This window comes from Planococcus citri, chromosome 5 (genome assembly GCF_950023065.1).
Source record: "Planococcus citri chromosome 5, ihPlaCitr1.1, whole genome shotgun sequence".
Classification (NCBI taxonomy): domain Eukaryota; kingdom Metazoa; phylum Arthropoda; class Insecta; order Hemiptera; family Pseudococcidae; genus Planococcus; species Planococcus citri.
Genome location: NC_088681.1, coordinates 33,507,434 through 33,528,283, shown reverse-complemented (window position 1 = coordinate 33,528,283; position 20,850 = coordinate 33,507,434). Strand labels below are relative to the sequence as shown.

General features: G+C 33.5%; 1 protein-coding gene across 4 annotated transcripts in view; it reads right to left on the bottom strand.

Annotated features, from left to right (window-relative positions):
• Positions 1-766: 766 nt before the first annotated feature.
• Positions 767-20,850, bottom strand: part of Eip93F (Ecdysone-induced protein 93F) — a 79,137-nt gene continuing 59,053 nt past the window's right edge. For all 4 annotated transcript variants that reach the window (XM_065369214.1, XM_065369216.1, XM_065369215.1 and 1 more), the window contains exons 2-4: positions 10,710-10,903; positions 8,566-9,125; positions 767-7,780 (exon numbers count right to left, since the gene is read on the bottom strand). In XM_065369214.1, coding sequence (XP_065225286.1) covers positions 5,359-7,780; positions 8,566-9,125; positions 10,710-10,903 — 3,176 coding nt within the window. In that variant the 3' untranslated portion in view covers positions 767-5,358. The remainder of the gene's footprint in view (positions 7,781-8,565; positions 9,126-10,709; positions 10,904-20,850) is intronic.

The following is a 20,850-nucleotide window of genomic DNA, read 5'->3' as shown; positions in this document are numbered from 1 at the left end:
TCAACATTTATTTCATATCGTAGAATTGAAACTTGTATTCCTGCGTAAAATGTTCACCTGTACAGTGTACTCATCACTTCGATGAACTTATTTGAACTGTACAGTTTGAATAGGTAGATACTTTTAGAATATTCAACTCTAAACTGCGGATAGGTAGGTATACGTCATTGTCAATTATTAACCCCCATTTTCTACGTATATCTTATAATTACTATCCTCCCTCTCCTTCAAGTTCCCCTCTATTCATCTCATCAACAGAAGTCAGATTTGAAACCTACATTTTTAAAAAAACATACGAGTAGTCGAGTAAGTGCATAGTTTCAAATGCTTATAAACACTTCAATTCCCCTTCCCCTTACCACCTTCATAGTTCATAGCTCATCTCGAATTTTTCCAATAGAAAAAATGATGCCAGATTCGGAATCTGTAGTACCGAAAATATAAGTACATAACAATGTATCACTCACCAATATTGAAAACGTATTCCATATTTACCTCTCTCGAATCCCCTCTTTCCCTCGCAAAACCTCAAAAAAATATTCACAGATTTGGAACCACCAGAACCTCCTATATAACCAACTCACAAATTACAAGATTTATTGTATTTTTCCAAGTACTGCTCCTACTTTGATAAGATCAGCCATTTTAGAGGATTCTCCATCACAGTGCAGCGTTGCCAATAATATGATTCGAATACAAAAAAATCTCAAACAAATGCAACGTTACCTAACATGCCAAATCGCAATAAAAATAGGTACAAAAGATAAATCGACATTGAAAAGTATTTAATTATATAAATAACAAAGAATGTGAAACCTTAATATCGACATATATTCAAAACACACGCCGACATAATGAAATATAAAAGAATACAAATTAAAATTTATAATTTATATACACATTTTGAAATTTTCCTTAAAATTTGTTTTTTCATCGTTTAAGCTATAATTACACAATTGAAATTTGTTTTAAAAGAAATAAAATGTTCGAATCGAAACCCTATAAATTTAAATTATCAACTAAAATGAATAAATTTAATACACAAAATTAGTATATAAGTGAACACAGAAATTTTATAACTATAGATTCTCTTATTAAAACATCTCCAAGTGTGGCTAATACAATTCCAAAAAAAAAAAAAAATGCATGTACATTGCTTGGAGGATTTCAAAGAAAAAAAAATAATAAAAATATTTTTTTTTTACTGGGAGTAATGAGGAAAAGTGGTAAACATATGAACTCACATGGCGTTAGCGTAAATGCTCGCTTCTTTGAGAATAGAAAATGTAAGTATAATCTTAAATTTGAATAAATGCGGTAATAATTTCGCTCAATTGTTAAAATAGGTAGCATATAAGAAGCCAATATGAAGAGGAAAGTTATACAGTAACGTATTTTTATATGTAGGTATAAATATAACTAGGTAATGAACTAAGAAAACAAGGTTTCAAGTAGATAAGAGACCAGGGAGTGTGTGGCAGATTACCAGATATTGTAAATATCTAGATTCTAGAACAGTAAACTAAATTAAATACATTGCCTACAGTAAGAGGTGAATATTCTCAAGAAAAAAAAATGTCCAAATATGCTTTTCTTTGTTTATAGCAATCAAACTATGTTTAGTACTTAGTTGGACTAGTTCTGTTCACAAAATTTTGCAAATTGAATGCTACATATTTACTGACGATTAAAAATACCACTCGTAGATAATAAATTCGAGTGAAATCTTAGATGTGTCCAACAATAGTACATATATTTTGTAGGTATTTTGTTGTAAACAAAAAATTGTAGGTAGTACCTATTTATTGGAATTGCAACAGTGCCGAATATCTGATTAATGGGTAAGTAATGTAATGTTGTACCAAAAAAAAAAAAAATCAAGTAGGTAGGCAACATAAATACAATTTCCCCAATAATGGGATTTTTTTATGAAACCAGAAAGTCGCCCAACAAGTGTTATGTATACTTATTACCTACCTACCTACCTATTTTGTTTGCACGAAAACATAGCTTATTTGGATTGAAACGTTGCCAAACATCAAATTAATAGGTAGTTTTGTAAATGAAACGAAAAATAAATCCAGGCAATGATGGCTAATACTTTTGTATCAAATTTAATGGTTCACCTGACTATAGATGTGCAGTTTTAGCAGTAATTAAGAGTAACTAAAATGAAAATGTAAACTGACAGAGAAAGGCTTAATTATAGGTAATTTTTTCATTGTATAATTTGATTAACAACTGTACACACTTGCGTGTGAATAAACCTTAAGAACTATTTTGCGGAGAGATAAGTTGTGTATTAAGTATTAAAATATGTAAAACTATTTTAAATTGTATAAGGAGACTACTTTTATATAGAATATGATATGGATATAGAACTGTAATTAAAATACGGAATATTTCAGAACACGGACTGTACAACCTTTAAAAACTATTTTGCATATTAGAAAAAAAAAAGTTTAAAATGAAATAAATTTCAACGGAATGTATATTTACAAAACCACGCAGCAATTTTGATTTCAAATTTTTATACGCTGGTCCCAAAATGGAAAAAAATAGCGCCAGACATTGCACAACAAATAATGAGGAAATAAAAAGAAAAAAAAAGAACAGAAAATTATAAATGGAACAGAAATAGAATTCACGCTTATAAATAAACAATAAAAAAAATTAACAACAAAAGAGAACAAACAAAAATAGAAACTGAATCGAACACAAAATGTATCAACTTAGGAGATATTAAATATTGTAAAGAGCTTTGATTATTACATGAACGAACTGTTTAACAAGTTTTCAAAAAATATATGTACAAATGCGGTTTACCGCAAATTGAAGAACATTCACAGGAAAAAAAACAAAAAATGTAAACAGGGTTTGACTTCTCAGTGATAGAAATTTACCAATGTGACGATATTACCAATGAATAAGTTTAAATTGAACGTTTTAAGGTTTAGGAATGCAACGCTCAACCTTTAAAAGGCAATATGTAAAATGAGAATAGTTATTCGAGTTTGATATTTTAGTTGAAAATAAGGGTTTCTATTGAAATGATGTACAAAATTGATATTATACAAAACTTCAATTTAATTGAAGTTTAAAACAATTAAAATGCAATAAAATATACCAAGACAATTACATAGGTTACCTACATAAATAATGAAATAATTACACATTTCATATAAAGTGATGAATTTTGACTCCAAGAAATAAGAAAATAAATATATTCAAAGATGTAATTTTTCTCAGTCAATGACTAGATGTTGGTGAAAATATTCATTTAAAACTAACTATTCTCATCCGTCGAATATTTTTAAAAAATAAACAAGTAAACAAAAAACGTGGAAAACCCTCAAATTTTTTTCCCAGTAAGTATAGATCAGAGACTTTTTGAAAGAGATGAAAGAAAATACTGAATAAAGATAGGTAGACATACACTGGGTTAAAATTTGGAACATCAATGTGTGTTCTTTGGGTCAAGGTTTGAGAAACCATAAAAATATTTCTATGTTGAAATTTTTTAAAAAGTAAATAACAAAAATATCTACCAAAATAGGGAAAACAAAAATTTGGTAACTGTTTTAATATAAATTTTGACATCAAAAAGATGCAATGAAAGATAGATTTTTTTCTTGTATTTGAAACTCCAATTCCCAAAATTTATTTACAACCTTTTACAGTTTGATAATGTTGATTTACTTAAAGATGACGTAACAAGAATAAAGCTCAGAATTGTTTAGGTAAAAAAAAATGTAAGTTATGTCTTTATAATGTACTTAGATAACATTCAAGACATTATTATTTTTAAAATTTCAAACTAAAAATATAAATTTAAGGAGTGCATGGCCAAAGCCATCTGTTTTGATTTTTAATTTTTTGGGGGGGGGGAGAGTTGAGCATAAGCGTAAGTAGTTATACATTTTTTTTTGATTTTTTTAAATTTTGAATTTGATTATGAACCAGTTTGGTTGAATATTTTCACCCAGACATCTTAATTGCATGATTATTAGCTCTTCAAAGAATTGAACTGGAAATAAATATTCCCTTCAATTTTTTGAGTCATAAATTGTTTTTTTACACTGTTCAGAAAGAAGGTTGCCACAAAAAACGCAGATAAAGATACAGATGAGCACATTTCTCATCTTTATAACTGAAGGAGCAAAATTATAGTTGAAGAAAAAACTATAGAAACGAATATTCTTGTCCATGGATAAAAAATTATTCTATTTTGAAAATGATCAATAAAATGAATAGTTCGTGGAGAAGTGAAGAAATTTTACTTGTGAACTTTTAACCTAGAACTGAAATTTAATAATTTGAGTTAAGCTAAAAATTGGTAGAAAAAATTTTCCAAAATCCTAAATTTGAAAAGTTCAAGAGTCAAATTCTTTTGAAGTTTATTTTCAGGCAAAAAGCTGTCATATACCGGATACCCACCTAATATGTAATTGTTGATTTTTTGACTAAATACCTTATCAACCCTCTCAATTACTTTTAAAATTATAATTTTTTTCACAAATCTATTTATAACTCTATCTTTTTAGCAGTTCATACAAAAATTCGAATTTTGCTTATTATTTGTTGAACTACTAACCTCGGATGTCAGAAAATTTGTATCAATTTTTCTCATTCTTGAAATGGAGGTTCATGCATTAAAAATTTACCAGTGATCCAACAGTTTTTCTTCTCAAGAGGTTCTAGGAGGAGAGGGAGGGGATAGAAAATTGAAAATAAATCTTAAAGAATTCAAATTACAACTCATTTTCTCAATTTGTTCCTTTCAACTTCCTGTACCACAAACAACTATTTAAAAAAAGGCTAATGGAATAAGACTTACATAACTTTTCTTCAGAGAACTCTCTCATTTATCTTCCCTTCAAGTCCAGCAGACTTTCAAAAAATTCAGAATTTTAACCATCTATGGGCATTTTTTGCCAAGAAGAGAAAGAGTAAAATTTCTCTTCATTTTTCTACATACTTCACTGAGTCTAAATTCAAGCTTATGGTAGCTGATACAGAACTTTTAGTGGGTACTTAATCTTTTGAGAGCAAATCATGCAATTTAAATGTCCAGATTCAAATTTAAAATCAAATAGGTAAAATTAAGTAGACAAAATTTTGAACAAAAATAGAGAATGGGGACAGGGACACAAAAAGAGAGTTAAAGTAGGTAGAGATACCTATAGAATAGAAATTATCATGGTATTCACCTACAATAGAGATACAAGGGGGAAATGTCACGGGTATAAATATAAAACATGGAAACAGATGTCTTGAAAAATGGAATACACAGTAAAATTGATAAATTACAACAAATAAGTAGAAACAAAAAAAAAATAGTACCTAATTTACATAAATTCAGTTCTTTTCGGTTTTTATATCAACGCCAGCAATTTGAGATTCTAGATTAAAATTTGTATTCTGTACACTAGCAATATTGGGTTCATCTTTAACGATGGCAGTTTTTTCTTCATCTAATGAAGATTGTTCAGCCTTATCGTCACTTTCATCATCGACACTCTTGGAGGCTGCAGCTGCGGCATCTTTGGTGTCTTTGGGGACAACAGAGGGTAATAGAGAATGCATTAGAATATGATTGATATTAGGTTTACCGCTTTCATCATCTGATTCGCCAGAATGTTTGTTCATTGTGTTCAGGTATTTTGATCTGTACAATTGCTCCAGTATATTCTTTCTTTGGACATGCTCATTGAAAGTTGCATCACTGTCGAGACTAGATCTAATCACACCATCTAAGAAATTACCATTGAAGCCTGACCCATCATATAAGCTTTCTGCAACTTCTCTGGCAGTTTTGCCTAAGGTATGAGATAGTTGATTATTCTTGGCAGATTCTTCTTGCATTCGTTGCATGAAATGGGTGGCTAGGACATGTTCAGGAGTTGATGTGAAGGCTGGATTCCTCGAGTAGTCCATGGCTAGCTGGTGGAAAGGTGCTGGCCAAAAAGGGAAAGGAGCTGCAGGAGCAAACGGATGAGGCTGGTCAAAAAGCGTTGGTATTTTCATACCATTAGGAGTGGTTGGTAGCGAGGAGGGAGGAGTGGTGAATGGTGGTTTGACAATTTTTGGCTGAGGGGACGGAGAATGTTGGCTTGGTTTACTGGTGTCGTTGACTGATAGTCTGAGTATACTACCATCTTCCCTTCGTTTCAGGTCATCTGGCGGATTTTTAGGTTCACGTTTGCGAGGCCTCATTAGATGCCTTTCTTTGACTTTGTATTCTAGGGTGGAATGAGGAACTCCGTAGAATGAACCAGCCCTATGGACGCTCATCTCACCCCGTTGCACAGCCCGAACAGCCTCAACCAGACTATCTCTGTCATAATTACGATACTTTCCGCGTTTTGGTCTGGTGCCTTTGCCGCTGTTGGCTGAAGAATTCACATTAGATGCGGATGAAGGTAGAGGAACTTTGATTTGGTTGCACAGTTTTTTGGCATCTTCAGGGTCCATGGTGCTGCCGCTATGGCTTTTTATCACTGATGTCGCCGATAGGCTAGGAAAACTGACTCGATGCAGGCCGTCTATGCTTGAGGTGCTAGCCATGTGTGACAATGGCAAGTCGCCTGGCCGCTGGAACTGTTGACCAATGCCTTTGGCTATCACATCGCGCAGATTCAACCCTCCTAGCTTATGGTTCATAGGTAATGGAGATGACGAATCACTACGAGCACCACTCATGGGTGGTGGTGAAGATGTAGCACTTTTCTCTGAACCTTCAGAAAATTTATTGTCAGTGTTAAAGTCTGGAATGTTAAAACTGGATTCGCTAGCTGAACCGTTCTTGTATGGTGGTTTAAATAAAGGCAGTCTGCTTAGAGCATTTGATGACAGATTATTGCTATTTGCATCCTCTGGACTTTCGTTGGGTGGTGATGAGAACAATGATTCAGTTTTCACTGAATTCTGCAGCTCTTTTGACTCAGCTAACATACGTTGGACGAGTTCTGGAAACATGGCAGGCGTTGGGAACTTTGGACTGAATGTAGGTGACACCTCTGTCGGACTGTCATTTGGTGGAGTTCGATTCTGTAGACTGAAATATGGATTTGTATGGCCTATCAGAGATGAGATATTATCTCTGGTAGACAGAGCCATAAAATGTGTCAAATATGGTGTAATGGAACTCGGATCCAGATTACCCCAGATCTTCGGATCACCTGGTGGAAATATTGAATACACTGGAGTAGGTACTTGGTTCTGCCGTTGTTGTTGCTGTTGCTGTTGCTGCTGTTGATGTTGATTACTTGTCGTTGTACTAGTCGAGTCTTTCTCCTGTTTGATATTCTGTTCGGTTAAAAATTTACCGTGTTGGAGTAAAGCTCGCAACGAATCATTTTCCATAAGCTGGCTGCCAGCCTGCTTGGAAATTCTAAAGAGATCTTCGACAGTAAATACTGGTTTTGTGAACTGTTTCTCAGCATCCTTGTCATCTTCATCTGGTGCCGAAAGTTCCTTTTCTACTTCTTCATCTTCGTCATCCCGTTCCTCTAATTCTTCTTTGTCGTCCAATGGTAAGTCAACCTCTTCTAAGCGTTTGTCTTCAATCGTTATACTGGGAAAATGGACCGCATTATCACGTTCTTTTTCCATGGCTAATTTATACACCTTGTTTCGTAATGTTGATCTGGGTATACCATAGATAACTGCAGCTCTTCGGGTACCCAATTTACCACTTTGTATGTCTCGTAATGCAGCTTGTAGTTCTTCTTCTGTGTATGTACGTCTTCCAGCCATTGGACTCAAACGTGGTTTCGCCCTATTTGCATAAAATCAAATTGGTTAGTTGTATAGAAGACAGATGAAAAAGAAATCCTTCAGACAGGTTTGGAATATAATAATTTGACATAACAGAGAAATGAAACTACATCTCTTTACAGATACAAATTATGCAAAAAATGAAATTTCCAAAATTACAAACTTATAGGGACATTTTCAAAACACTAACCTGCTCCCAATCCACCTCAAACATCAAAAAAGCGTTTTACTCAAAATATTAGAACCCAAGAGGGTATTTTAAATAAAACCCAACACCAATTGTTCTCAAAATTTTAATCTATGAAAGAAAATAAAATTCAAAACTTGGAATGGCTTGAATTGACATAAGTACCTACCTATTTTGGTGTGTTAACACCCTTTTTAGAATATTTCACTATTTTTACTAGCAATTCAAAGTTGCTTTGAACCCTTTTCCTCTCCACTCATCTCCCTCTTTTTCCCATAATCACCCCCTCCCAATTTTTTTAGGAATTTTATTTCTAATGAATAATTTCAACCAAGTACTCGTATGAAAAAAATTCAGTTTTGCATGTATTCAAGCTATATTCTTGATTTATCAGTTAAGCAGTTTACGTAATTTAATCAATTAATATTCTTATTTCTTAGCAAGCTGCAGACATATTTTATTCACTTGGAAATATTTTTTCAGTCTGTATGATCCAGTGCCATTCATGCGATGGTTACAAACAAAGTAAAAAAAAAACAACATCCAAACAAGTCTGAGGATTGAGTACCTAGGTTAATTGGGAATAAGGCAATACTCACTTAAAAATATGACGATTAGTATTCAATACTGGAACTTTGGACGTATGAGCGATAGACGAGGTAGTCATTAAGAAATTCTGCGTAGTTGGCACAACAGGTGAAGGTATCTCTGGTGATCGAGCCGGTGAATTGGATGGCGAACATGATTTCGCACTTAGATCTAGGGGTTGTTCATCCACAACATCAGTCTCATTATCCTCCCTCTTGGAGGTGACGTCCAATTTAAAATTACTCGCTGCTGGTAAATACCAGGGAGGAATCATATCGCCAGCTGTATTTGGCGAGAAATGTAAACTTAATGATTTGCCTAATGTAACATTATTCATCGCAGCTACTGCAGCCATTGCTGATGCTGCCACTGATGAAGCCACTGATTCTAGACTTGACATAGAGTTCAATTGGGTTTTGGTAAAGTACGATTTGGGAATGTTTGATACGTTAAGTGGAGATCTGTGGAAATTCACGCTGTTTGCTTTGCCTGAGATGTCGTCTTCGCTATCTTCGCTTTCGTACGAACTCTCACTGGAATGGTTTTGCGTTTTCGATTGCTCTTGATTCTCCTGCAAAAACACAAAATCATACCGAATATTAAATTTAGTCAGCGCATGGTCAAGTTTTTTACATGCCTACGATACGTTATTATTTTTTTCTTTTGAAAGGCTTCGCATTTTTTAAATTAATAAGTAAATGATATACGTATGAGGTGTTTTTTTTTCAAATGTACTTCTAATATTCCTAGTGTGAAAATATATCTAGCTACATTAAACAAGAAAATATCTCTTTTTTCTCGTTTTTCTTCAAAAATTCTTTATCTCCCTCTCCTCTCTTCCCCACGAGTAATCAAATTAGCAACAAAAATACCAGAATAACGAATGCAAGATGACTTCGAGTATATGTATTTCAAGATGGCAACCAGTTCAATAATAATAATAATACCACTGTTTTTATTCCACTTTGTCACGTCATTCGGTGATTTTCAATGTACCTATTGAAAAACAAAGTAGGAAGTGGAGGAAATCAACATAATTATTTGCATAAGATTTACACACCACATTTCTCGAGTCTGTGTATCATGCTTATATTTTTATACGCATGGTAAGCGAGCAGTAGGTAGGTATCTAATCGACTGAATCTGAATCTCAAAACATGATCCTCCCACGAGGAGCCTCATTGCCGATAAAATTTGATACTGCGGAATTATTTTCCAATATCTTCAAAATTCAACATGGTTTTACAATTTTTATTTGATAGCACGTATATGAGAGCTCAAAGTATATAGGCACCTACTACATACGTGCACAACGAACACGATAAGTGTGAGTAAAAAAATTGAAACCTTGAGATTGTTGTTTTATTCGTAATTCTTTCTCAATCATGTGAAAATCGATATAATCGACACGATGACAAGTAATTAACAATATATCGTTAAAATTCGAATATCTAGAAGACCAATAGCAACGAAATGAGGATAAACGATGCATAATTGCATGTAAGTACAATACCTACTCTAAAATATGAATGTATAAAACAAACAAAAAATAAATAAATAAAAATATTGCATCGTCATTTTTGAATATACTCGTATCGTAGAAAATGCATCCAACATTTTTCAATCTCTGATCTCACTTCCTTCTCTTATAACTAAGTTTGAATCGAATCAAGTGAGCGTATTTCCTACGAGGCGTTACTTTATGAAATAATCACCATCGAGAATTTAATTTAATAATCGGTATTTGTGGTTACTGGTTACCACCTCCTATCGCGAATGCATTTCAATTAGAAACATCAAAAGTACGAGTATATTAGCTTTAAAATACTGCAATTCCTATGGTTGCTTTGAAATTAGTTCAAGGTTGTTCTAATTTATCATCGAGTACTCAAACAACATTTTTTTTTGTTCAACGACCGAATTCATTCAGATAAAACATATCAAGAAAAAGAAACCTCGCTTTATACGTATAAGGAAAATATAAACAGTTTTCTCGACCTATCTACTTATATTATACGTGGAAAAAAACATTTAGAGAAAAATTCGATAAACGCGTATCTAATTAGGTAGATAGGTAAATAATACTTTTCGAGTGACCTTATGCCTATATACTCACTATAGTAAGCTATATAAATAATAAAAATGTATTACATACCGAAACGGTGTTATCGACTTTTTGCTGCGAGGTATTTGAGTTTTCATCACAAAAATTACATTTATCGGACGATTCCCAGTCTTTTTCCTCCATTTGTTTGCCTTCGTCTTTTAAATGAACATTTTCCATTAAAAGTTGCTGGTAATGCTGCCATCTCCTTCTGCCCATTAACTCTTTTGCTATTTGTTCTAGACCTTTAACAGAGCAATAAGAATATTTACATTAGAAAATTCAGACATGTTAAGAATTATTCCTTGAATATTACGATAAGTTGAATATCTTAGGCTGCAAAGGAAAAATGAAAATTCTTTTCTTATCAACCTCTTAACTTCATTTTGGAATGCACTAACCCTCAGTTAGTTTGCTATCCCACCCACTGGTCGTTAATCAGAATATAATAAGTAGGTAACTAGGTAGTAGGTACATATGATAAAGGTTCAGAAAGAATTTGTAAAAAAAAAATTGATATATGTCGTATTAAGTACCCTATAAATGACAAGGCTACGTATTTGTACTTTTAGAACTTTCGATTTGTTTTTAACACCTTAGTATATAATTCCAACGTACAGATAGGTATCGTAAAATACTAGGTACCTACATCTTTCGAACGTCACCCAAAAGAAAACAACATTAATAAATAACGATTGAATTGAACTCGAGTTGCATGTGTCAAATTCATACAGACGATTTTATTATTAGTTCTCATTTCCCTATAAATAATCAGTCAGATGGATATCCCATACCAAGTCGTCATTCATCAGTAACAACTATAGATATTAATTGAATGGCGGATGACGGAAACAGTACCTACGATATTTTATTACAAATATGGTAAATTTATTTCGCCATGGGTCGAGCTTATCTTGGGATAAAAAAGCTTCAAACATCGTGTATTTTAAATATAATTGTTGATACGGTCAATTTGAATCTTTTCGCCACACGTGCGATGATAACAATATTGCCAAATAAGTAATTCGACGCAATTTAATAATACCACATAGTGTTTCGTATAAATGTATGTACCGACAAAACACAATCATGAATTATTATCAAAACAAATTACCACCTCACGTAATCCCCATGCGCGCCACCGTAAAAAAAAGTGACATGTGAAAATTATAACTAATCGGTACAGGTAGGTTGATTCTTGATACCATACCTAGATCGTTTTCGTAGTTCTTTTCTCTATTTTATTCGCGTGTAATTACGTTTTTTGTGTATGTAGTGTATTTTATCCGGTTGTTTACCAAATCAGAGAGCTGGTTTTGAGAATTTTCCATCAATGGGTGTATGACCAGTATGACCACTTATCAGGTACCTATCTACACGAATGACGTGAATTTTTTGTTGTTTCTTAAGAGTTCAATTGAATTCCTTAAATTGGTTTGGAATTGAGAGGGAGGTTTTTCAAGGCACAGAATTTGCCAAAATTTTTATTTTGTGAATGATATAAAATCAGAATTTTCCGAACATTCGAGAATTCGGATTGGAATATTTTCTTCCTACCTGTCTCCTCCCCCGCCCAAAAACACGAAGAATACCTCATGAACATTGATATTCAAAATGGAGATCTGAATAATTACACAATGACTGAAGAAACGAAGTCCCGGTATAAAAAAAATAGTGCCCACTGAAATCAACTCAATAGTTCTGTTCTATGAACTTTTGCATCCTCTCCCCTCCCCTCCCCTCCCCCTAAAAAAATCGAATATGTTCTTTCATTCTCGTCCCACCAATGACGCCAACGTAATATTTAAACAAACTTAAGGAATACGAATAATCAATTCAGAGCTTCTCGACCCCCCCTTTTTCCATCACCTCCTTATTCACATTTGTTCCGCTAAATGGCAATTTTTTCTCCTGAACAGATATCTCTAGATAGATCAAGTCTCAAGCCGACCTCCGTATCATCAAATTTTCGACCGCGAAATGAATCATCGAGCAGACGCTACAACAATTGGGCCCAATAATTTTCCTAGAAGCAATGCTCTGTTCACCTCGTAAATAAATTAAAACATGATATCATTGACACGAGTCAGCGACGACGGTAGTTATTTGCAATAGAGGAAGGGTTAAATCAGTTGAATTGAAGAATAGAAAATTAATGTAGCAAGATGACGCGAGACTTGGAAATTTTTACTTTGAGATCATCGTCGAAAATCACTGATTTTAATAAAATGAATGAAAAAAATACTCCCCCCCCCCCACTGATCCTCTTCTCCGTCCAAACAAAACTTTCATAATTTCCACAGGTATGATTTTTAAAACTGACAAGATTTTGAATTTTTCATCAACTTTCATAAATTGAATTCGAAATTGACTTGGATAGGTGATTTGATTTCCCTCTGTTTTCAAGATTTTTACGCGAACATTCACTGCTCGATGTGAACTTCAACTTGACTCTTACAGTGCCATTTTTAAAAAATGAAAAAGATTGAAATTTCGCCATATTTAAAGGCAAAAAAGATCAAAGTAGTTGAAACAACTTTCAATGACATTTCAAACAAAATTGAGTCCAAAAAATCTATTACACGATTGGGACGAGAAAATTTTCGGCAAAAATTTGGATCCATATTATTCTGCAGAGAAGAGCAAACATGTGTTTTTTATGCATGATTTTTTCAATGATATTTTTTCTGGATTAAGTGATGATTGTGTAAGGAAGTTTCAGAGGTACCTAGCAACAATATTTTCATACAATACACGTCAATCAAGTGTCCTATAAATTATTCAATAAAAAGTTTCAAAGATTGCAAGAAATTACAACGTAAGTATATACAACACGGTCCAAGAAAATAAAAACCAAGGACGCCAACGATCCGACCGCGTGCAAGTTCAAAACATCCCACAACGATGCTCCCCGAGGCTGGATTTACATGACTTTACTTTTGAAAAATGCAGTTATAAATTACTTTTCTGTTGTAGAATTTTCAGCTATCTAATTCGCAATTTTCATAATTTCATTGTGTTTAGAAAATTTTCGAAAATTTATGGAAAAAATCGATATCTTGCAGGAGATTTCGCGATCGACTAGAAATAATAAATCACGTTGCATTTAAAAATAATATGTAATAGAAAGCAAACTAATATTGGTTTTTATTGAAAAAATACTATTTCAAAAACTTTACATTTTTAGCATCCCTGAAAAAGCATGTCACTCACATTTCAGAACCAAATTTTGAGCAGCCAAGCGTACATAATTTTTGACTTTTGGTAAATTTTTCAAAATGACTGAAATTATCCAAAAATTTTGTTTGCAAGTTATTCTCCTAGAAATTGAAGAAGGTCTCAGAATTATCTATTTAGGCAGAAACTTACTCCCTTCGTCCCTTCCTCCTGAATTTTGCTTATCGAACCAATTTAAGACCACGTTTAGGCCAATCCTGAATGTCCAGAAAAAGTTAGGCATTTCTTCAGAATACTGTAATCGTTCCAGAAAACACGTCTATTTGATTTGCATGTATTTTTGCAGGAGGCTCATGAATTGGCTTAAAAGTGGTCATAACTGATTTGAGAAGAACTTTTTGGAGATTTGATAAATTTTTATAGTAAGGTTACTTTTGTGGAACAAACCAGGAAATTTTAGATTTTTTCCAATTTGAGATTTTCAACTTATGAAAAAATACCTGAAGTACGTTTTTTAATCCATCTTCTCGGATTTACGATTCACCTACCCTAATTAATTCATAATGTTGAACTTATGATATAAAAAGGAATACTGAAATGAATTAAATTAATATTCTCACCCGATTAAAAAATGATCATTTCATTCCAAAAAAAAACATTTTTAAACACGAAAATTTGAATTTAAAAAAAAAATTGAAAGAAAGGAAAAAGAAAGACATCAACTTTGAAAATTATGTCCATAAAGCGACCACAGCAGGTAGAACTTGTGATCACATTTGTACTATACAATGGTAATGCAAAAAATAACCACCAAGTGGAAATGTACGAAAAACGCCAAAATGCTGTTTTATCTACAAAAATGACCAAAATTTATCGTATCGTATTTTTTAGCCATTCCAAAAACATTTCAAGTAGGTAGTCATTGTCGACACATAGGATAGATAATTCATTCAACGAGTTACCAAAAAAGACACTTATGTATCGACGTTATATATGGTTCCACTTATCAATCCGTATGGTAAAAATATTTCCATTACATATTCTATCTAAGTATACGTATGTACTAAGTACAGAATGACCGGAACATGACGGTTTTTTTCGCGCCAAATTGTTGGTTTCTAAGAAAAGAGCATATTGTTTAAATCTTGCATCACGTTTGAGTCGAAGTCATAAAGACAGTACGAGAGAGACAGAAAGATACCGAAAACGAAAAGGGTACAAAAAAATGCAGCAAGAGACGCTGTCACCGAAGAGAGTTCGTGGTACCGGTTCGACAGCCAAACATTTAAAAAGTTATGGGTACGGTGAACTGCTGAAAATAGAAAAATGTAAAATACTGCAATGAGACTAAGTAATGTACGGCAATAAAACTATGCACGTAATAAAAATTACCGCTCATGAACCAACTGGTGGTACTTTAGGAGTCATTTTAAGTTGCAAACAGAAACAATGTTTCTTTTATGTTGCTTTGTTCGTGTACCAAAGAAGGGTTCAATCTACGAAAAAAATTTATCTGCTAGTCATTTATGATTTAACCATGATTTATATACCCACGCCGCTGCCATATTTTTAAGCCCAAGCTGATTTTTTTTCTTTTTCGACTGCACTATAAGTAGGTATAGGTATTGCGAATTGCGATACGTATACCTACTGCAACAAAACTCGCTAAAATAAGATTAAAACTATACGTGGAAAATCTTTACGAAGCGAAAACTCAACGTATAATACGAGATAGGAAAGTTTTCAATCGAAGGATAATTCGTTGAAGAGTTTCACTTCGGATACATACGACGAACGAGAGAAGAAAACGTTTATGAAATCAACACCAAGAACGTTAGGATAACTTCAACAGTTATCAACTTACAAAATGAGTTTCCGCAAATTAATTTAGCGCATTGTTTAAAAACAACTTTACAATCCAAACATCGCCCGGAAATTCATCCAGAGATGAAGTAAGTAGGTATCAAAGAAATTTGATTATTTGTCATACCAACCAACTAGGTATCAATTTTCATAAATCAGAGATTCTAAACGTACCTATCTTAAGCTAAAATCCGAAAATCCGAAATCTAATGTAAGCTGGCAATGCTTCGTAAAATGATAGGAATTTCATTTGTATAACCCCAAGTGGAAGAATTCTCCTCCCTCTCCCACAATGTAAGTGTCGGAAGAAAAAGTACATAGAAATAAAGGGATTTTTTTTTCAAAATGAAATTTTCTCGATTTGATTTTTCTGCCCTTCCCCCGCCCTCTCCAAAAGGAAGGAATTTTTTCGAAATTTGTTTCCTTAAAGCTCACTCATTTAGCATTTCAGTCGAAAGTAAAACGATTCAGCCTCAGAAGACTTGGATGCAACCGAGTTCTATGTACCACTAAAAATAAATGCTACACGAAGGATGAAGGTGTTACCTATCTTTAAAATTGAAATGGCGAAGTTTTCCATTTCAAAAAAGTAAAGGTCAAAATTTATTTTTGATCGCAAGAGTGGGTAGAATGTCAAAAAATTAACATCTTTTCAGATGAATTTTTGCCTAACTTGCTAATTTAAGGAACTACGAACAGATTTTGAAAAAAAATACTTATCGCAATTCTAAAATTGACTAAATTGTATACCTACTCGTAGAATGGTAACGGTTTGAGCAATTATTTTTGTTATCCGCACTTTTTGCCAAAAACTGAAATTTAAAAATTTGAGAATAAGTTAGTAAATTTCGGTTCTACCCAAACAGTTCTATTAAAAAAAAAAAAAATGTATACTTTTCGACGCATCTTGTTCATTCATTTGGCAACTTTTTAAAAATTACTTGAGTTACACATTATTTTCATTTTTCATTTTTTTTTTCAAAATTCAATGCTTTCAACAGAAAATAACTTTTCTGTGAAAAGATAAAATATTTACAAAATTTGAGACTCAATTTTTTGAAGAAAAAAAAACAAAAAAACATACAATTGACAATTTTTATGATACAGATAAAAAAACTTAAACTTGAACGATACTTGAAGTAAGATTTATCTGGTTTAGGATTTATTCGGGCAATCACCCCAGCTACCTCAGAAATTTTGAGGTTCAGTTCACTTCATATAGGCAACATCTTGAATTTTTATTTTATGTATTTATACGAAATATAAGGCACATACCTTCAACTTTTTTGTGAATTTTTATTTCAAGTTAGAAGTACCCCTCAATCTAAAAAAAAAAAAAAAAAAAAAAAAATGCCGAAGTGAAAACCGAAAAAAATTGAAAATTTGGAAGAATTTTTAAGCTAAGAAAGTCGTAAAAAATAACTAAAAATATGTATCGATAAGATAGCGTTTGGGAATATTTAAACCATTGCTCGCTGCGATAGTGAATGGAAAAAAACAAAATACATAACTCGATGACTTCCCGAAAGAACAATACTAAAATAAAATAAGAACAAGTTCGCCAATGTTATCAGAAGTATTGGAACGAAGTTTTAATATCATTCTTTCAGTTAGATGCCTACCACATAGGCAGGTATAAACGAAATAAACTGCATACACCTTTTTCTCCTTTTCTCCAAAATTTACAACGGAAGTAGGTAATTTCAGAAACGTTTTCCAGATGATCATTGCTGCAATCTCTTCACTTCCCATGTTCTCCATTTACATTGCTTCTATTTTCTTTCTTTTCATCCCAATTCCAAATCAACATACAGGGTGGACAGAAATATCGGGTACCCCTAAGAAAGTTTTTCATTAAAAATATAGGTTGGCAACGTGAAATAGATGCATATGATTGGTGAAATGTTATCTCTTTAGTCTAACAACCAATCATGTGCTACCATTATTATCATTCACTGTGACCAACCGAAGTATTTAGCAGAAAACTTTTTTAGGGGTACCCGATATTTCTGTCCACCCTGTAGGTAGTACAGTACCTCACATTTATAAAAACTTAACAGTTTTCATATTCTTATCAACCTTTCGACACACCTCCAACAAGGTAATACGATAAATTTTCATACACTTATAACTGCACTTTATTAAATGGTTGCATTCTACGGTAACAAAAGTAATGGTTTAATTATGCGTTCAAGTCAAATTGGGCATATTTCAATGGTACCAGTGTACCGGTGGGCTGATTAAATTACTCATACAGGGTAGGTGTCCAACTACACGTGCGATTAACTCCATAGGTACCTCTGTACCTTAGAATTAATAAAGCAGAAATCATCTTTAATTAATTTCGGTGCGCAACTTTGTGTTTGTAGGTACAACAGATTAGCTCGAACTTGGCTCGAGAAAAGATTTATAACGAACTAGCTGTCGTAATAAATTAATAGCGAATTTTTTTTAACGCGATAATTTAAACATTAAAAGTACATTTAAGAAGCCACTTTTGCAACGAAGAATATCGCGTGTATTTCGTTATACGAGGAGTGTTTTTAGGCGTTGAAAAAAAGTATAAAGCGTGTTTGTGCCACAAATAAGTATTACGATAAGGCTAAGTGATAGCTCGATTAAGTGCATAGAAAAGTGTAACGATTCTTCATCGAAGCGAGATATAAATGGTCATAAATTGGTAACGTATACGACCACAGCCATCAATCTGTGCAATGCATAAGATGCAAAATATACACACGTTGGGATAATTTTCAATTGGTCATATCGACGGAAATATCGCACAACGTTCGGCTATACGTATAGGTGTGCGCGAAAAAATAGTTTTGCTTGAGGCGTTTAACGAAGATTTGTATAAGTTCAATGGCAATTCGGATCCGCCTTCGCAAATTAATCATTTTTCTAAATCGAACAGGTTACCCACGTTCTTTAGGTGGGAATTTTCGGTTGTATGTATACAAGGTGATCCTCGCATCATTTCGTCGTAAAAAGCTCAGTGCTGCACAAGGTGTCTATTGGTCCATTTATTCGTGCAAAAAAAATCAGATGACTCGAAATGCACCACGAATGGTAGCAGAGCAGTGGTTTTTTCTTCGTTTCCTGAACTTATTCGAGAAACCATTCCAGATATTAATTCACCTGTTGATAGAACTGGCTGAAAGAAGCAAATAAGACTACTGCATACACCCATTATTTTTGACTGGCCCGAGGAAGTGAACTTGGAAAGAAAAAATGCAACATGGTAGCAGAGTAATGGGGTTTCTTCATATCCTGAACATATTTGCGAACCTGTTTAGGATATTTTCAGTATCATTCTCAGCGTATTTTCACAATGTCACAATATTTCACTTGCCAAGATGGGTGAAGAAAAAAACGCAACATGGTAGCAGAGAAATGGTTTTTTCACATCTCGCACAAATTATGTGGAGTCATTTGGGATATTTTGATACCATTTCACCTGCTGAAAGAACGCTTCACACACGCTTTTGTTATATCTGCTTATAAAAATCACGGAATACAACATGGTAGCAGAGCACTGGTTTTTTCAACAAATTTATTAACGCGATATCTTTTCAATATTTTATGGTTCTTTCAGCTCTGGCTTCAAGAACAGAATCTTGAATTACCTGCATGAGGTACTTGACTTGGACTTTGTAGGGGAGATTAAAATTTCAACTTCAGCAGCCCCTTGAACATCAGGGATATTGAACAGGTCTACAATTTTTCTTTTCAATAATTAACTATCACATTCTACAGTTAATATGTAGGTAGGTTATTTTGAGAAAAAAAACCACAGCTCTGCTACCATGTCAAATTTCAACTTTCAAGAACAGATCATTTCCACTTCTTTCAGCCAGATCTGCCAATTATAGGTGAAATATTATGAAACAACACATTACAAACCAAACCAGCCTGTACGACGATGATTTGATCATAACAGAAACACAGTTGAAATTTGAAAGTTTGACGACGCGACGGTGTTTATCATCAGGTCAGCGGTACTGGCACCTGCAAACTTAAACGCTACCTACGATAGATAATACACACAAGTACAGTCTAGGAATCCATCGGCAGTAAATAATTGAAACTCGTGTAGAAGGCGACTCGACGTGTCGCCATTAATGTCGAATCTATCTAATTTGGTCGTTTAGTTTTCGCCAGCCAACCCAACAAAGTTACTCGCATGTCACATTTTCAGAACATGGTCGTCAACAACAGGTCGCCTTAATTGGTGCACTGCGCTCTGCACCCGTTGCACCGTGGTGCAGTGAAGTATACTATGCACTGCACACTTTCGCGGCTTCGCCATCGCCATCGCCAGTTAAACAGCTCAACATCTCGTAAAAGAGTAAACAACCGAAACGTTTCATGCACGGTAATCTAACTCGTCTGTAATTACCCTTCTCGAGTGCGAGTTTACCGAAAAGACGTACCACGTTGATTTACCAAATAAAGAAATATACAACGTCCTTATCTCATCTATTGCACAATAAACATTTCTGAATCATCGTATAACGTACTGTATGTCTGCGTATTGTACATAAGTAATGTTTCACCTAAAATAAAAAATAAAATTACTACGTATAAAATCATCATCGACGACGACGACGACGATGTTTCGATAACAACCTTTTTTAAGCCTCAATCGATGAACATAACGTTAAATGTTAAATAGGTGGTATTAAGTAAAAAATACGGAGCACAACCGACGCTGCTTTTGTCATCGTACCAGTAAACCCGGCTAATTTTTTATTTAGTTTTTTAAGTACAGCAGCTATAGCGCCGTTGTCGATGCCGTAACACGAACAACCTGGGCGAAATACGAAAAAAAAAGAAAAATATTAATGGTAAAATATTCAAATTCGACGAATTATGCGCCAATTTCGAATAAGCTGTGATTTTTCCTCTTTCGTTTTTTTGTTCCCTATGTAGGTAAGTATCAAAAATACAGTTTATGCAGCGAGGATTTTTATTCTTGCGTTTTGTGGTATATAGGCTTCAGGCAATTATTGGTGATTGGTACTTTATTTCTACATGCAATAGGGGTAGTGTGAGGAATAAAATCAAGTATCTTTGATTAAAAAAAAAAAACAAAAAAAAACAGCTGTTGAAGCCATCCATCTTTATCTTCTAGGGAACTTCAAGACAGTTC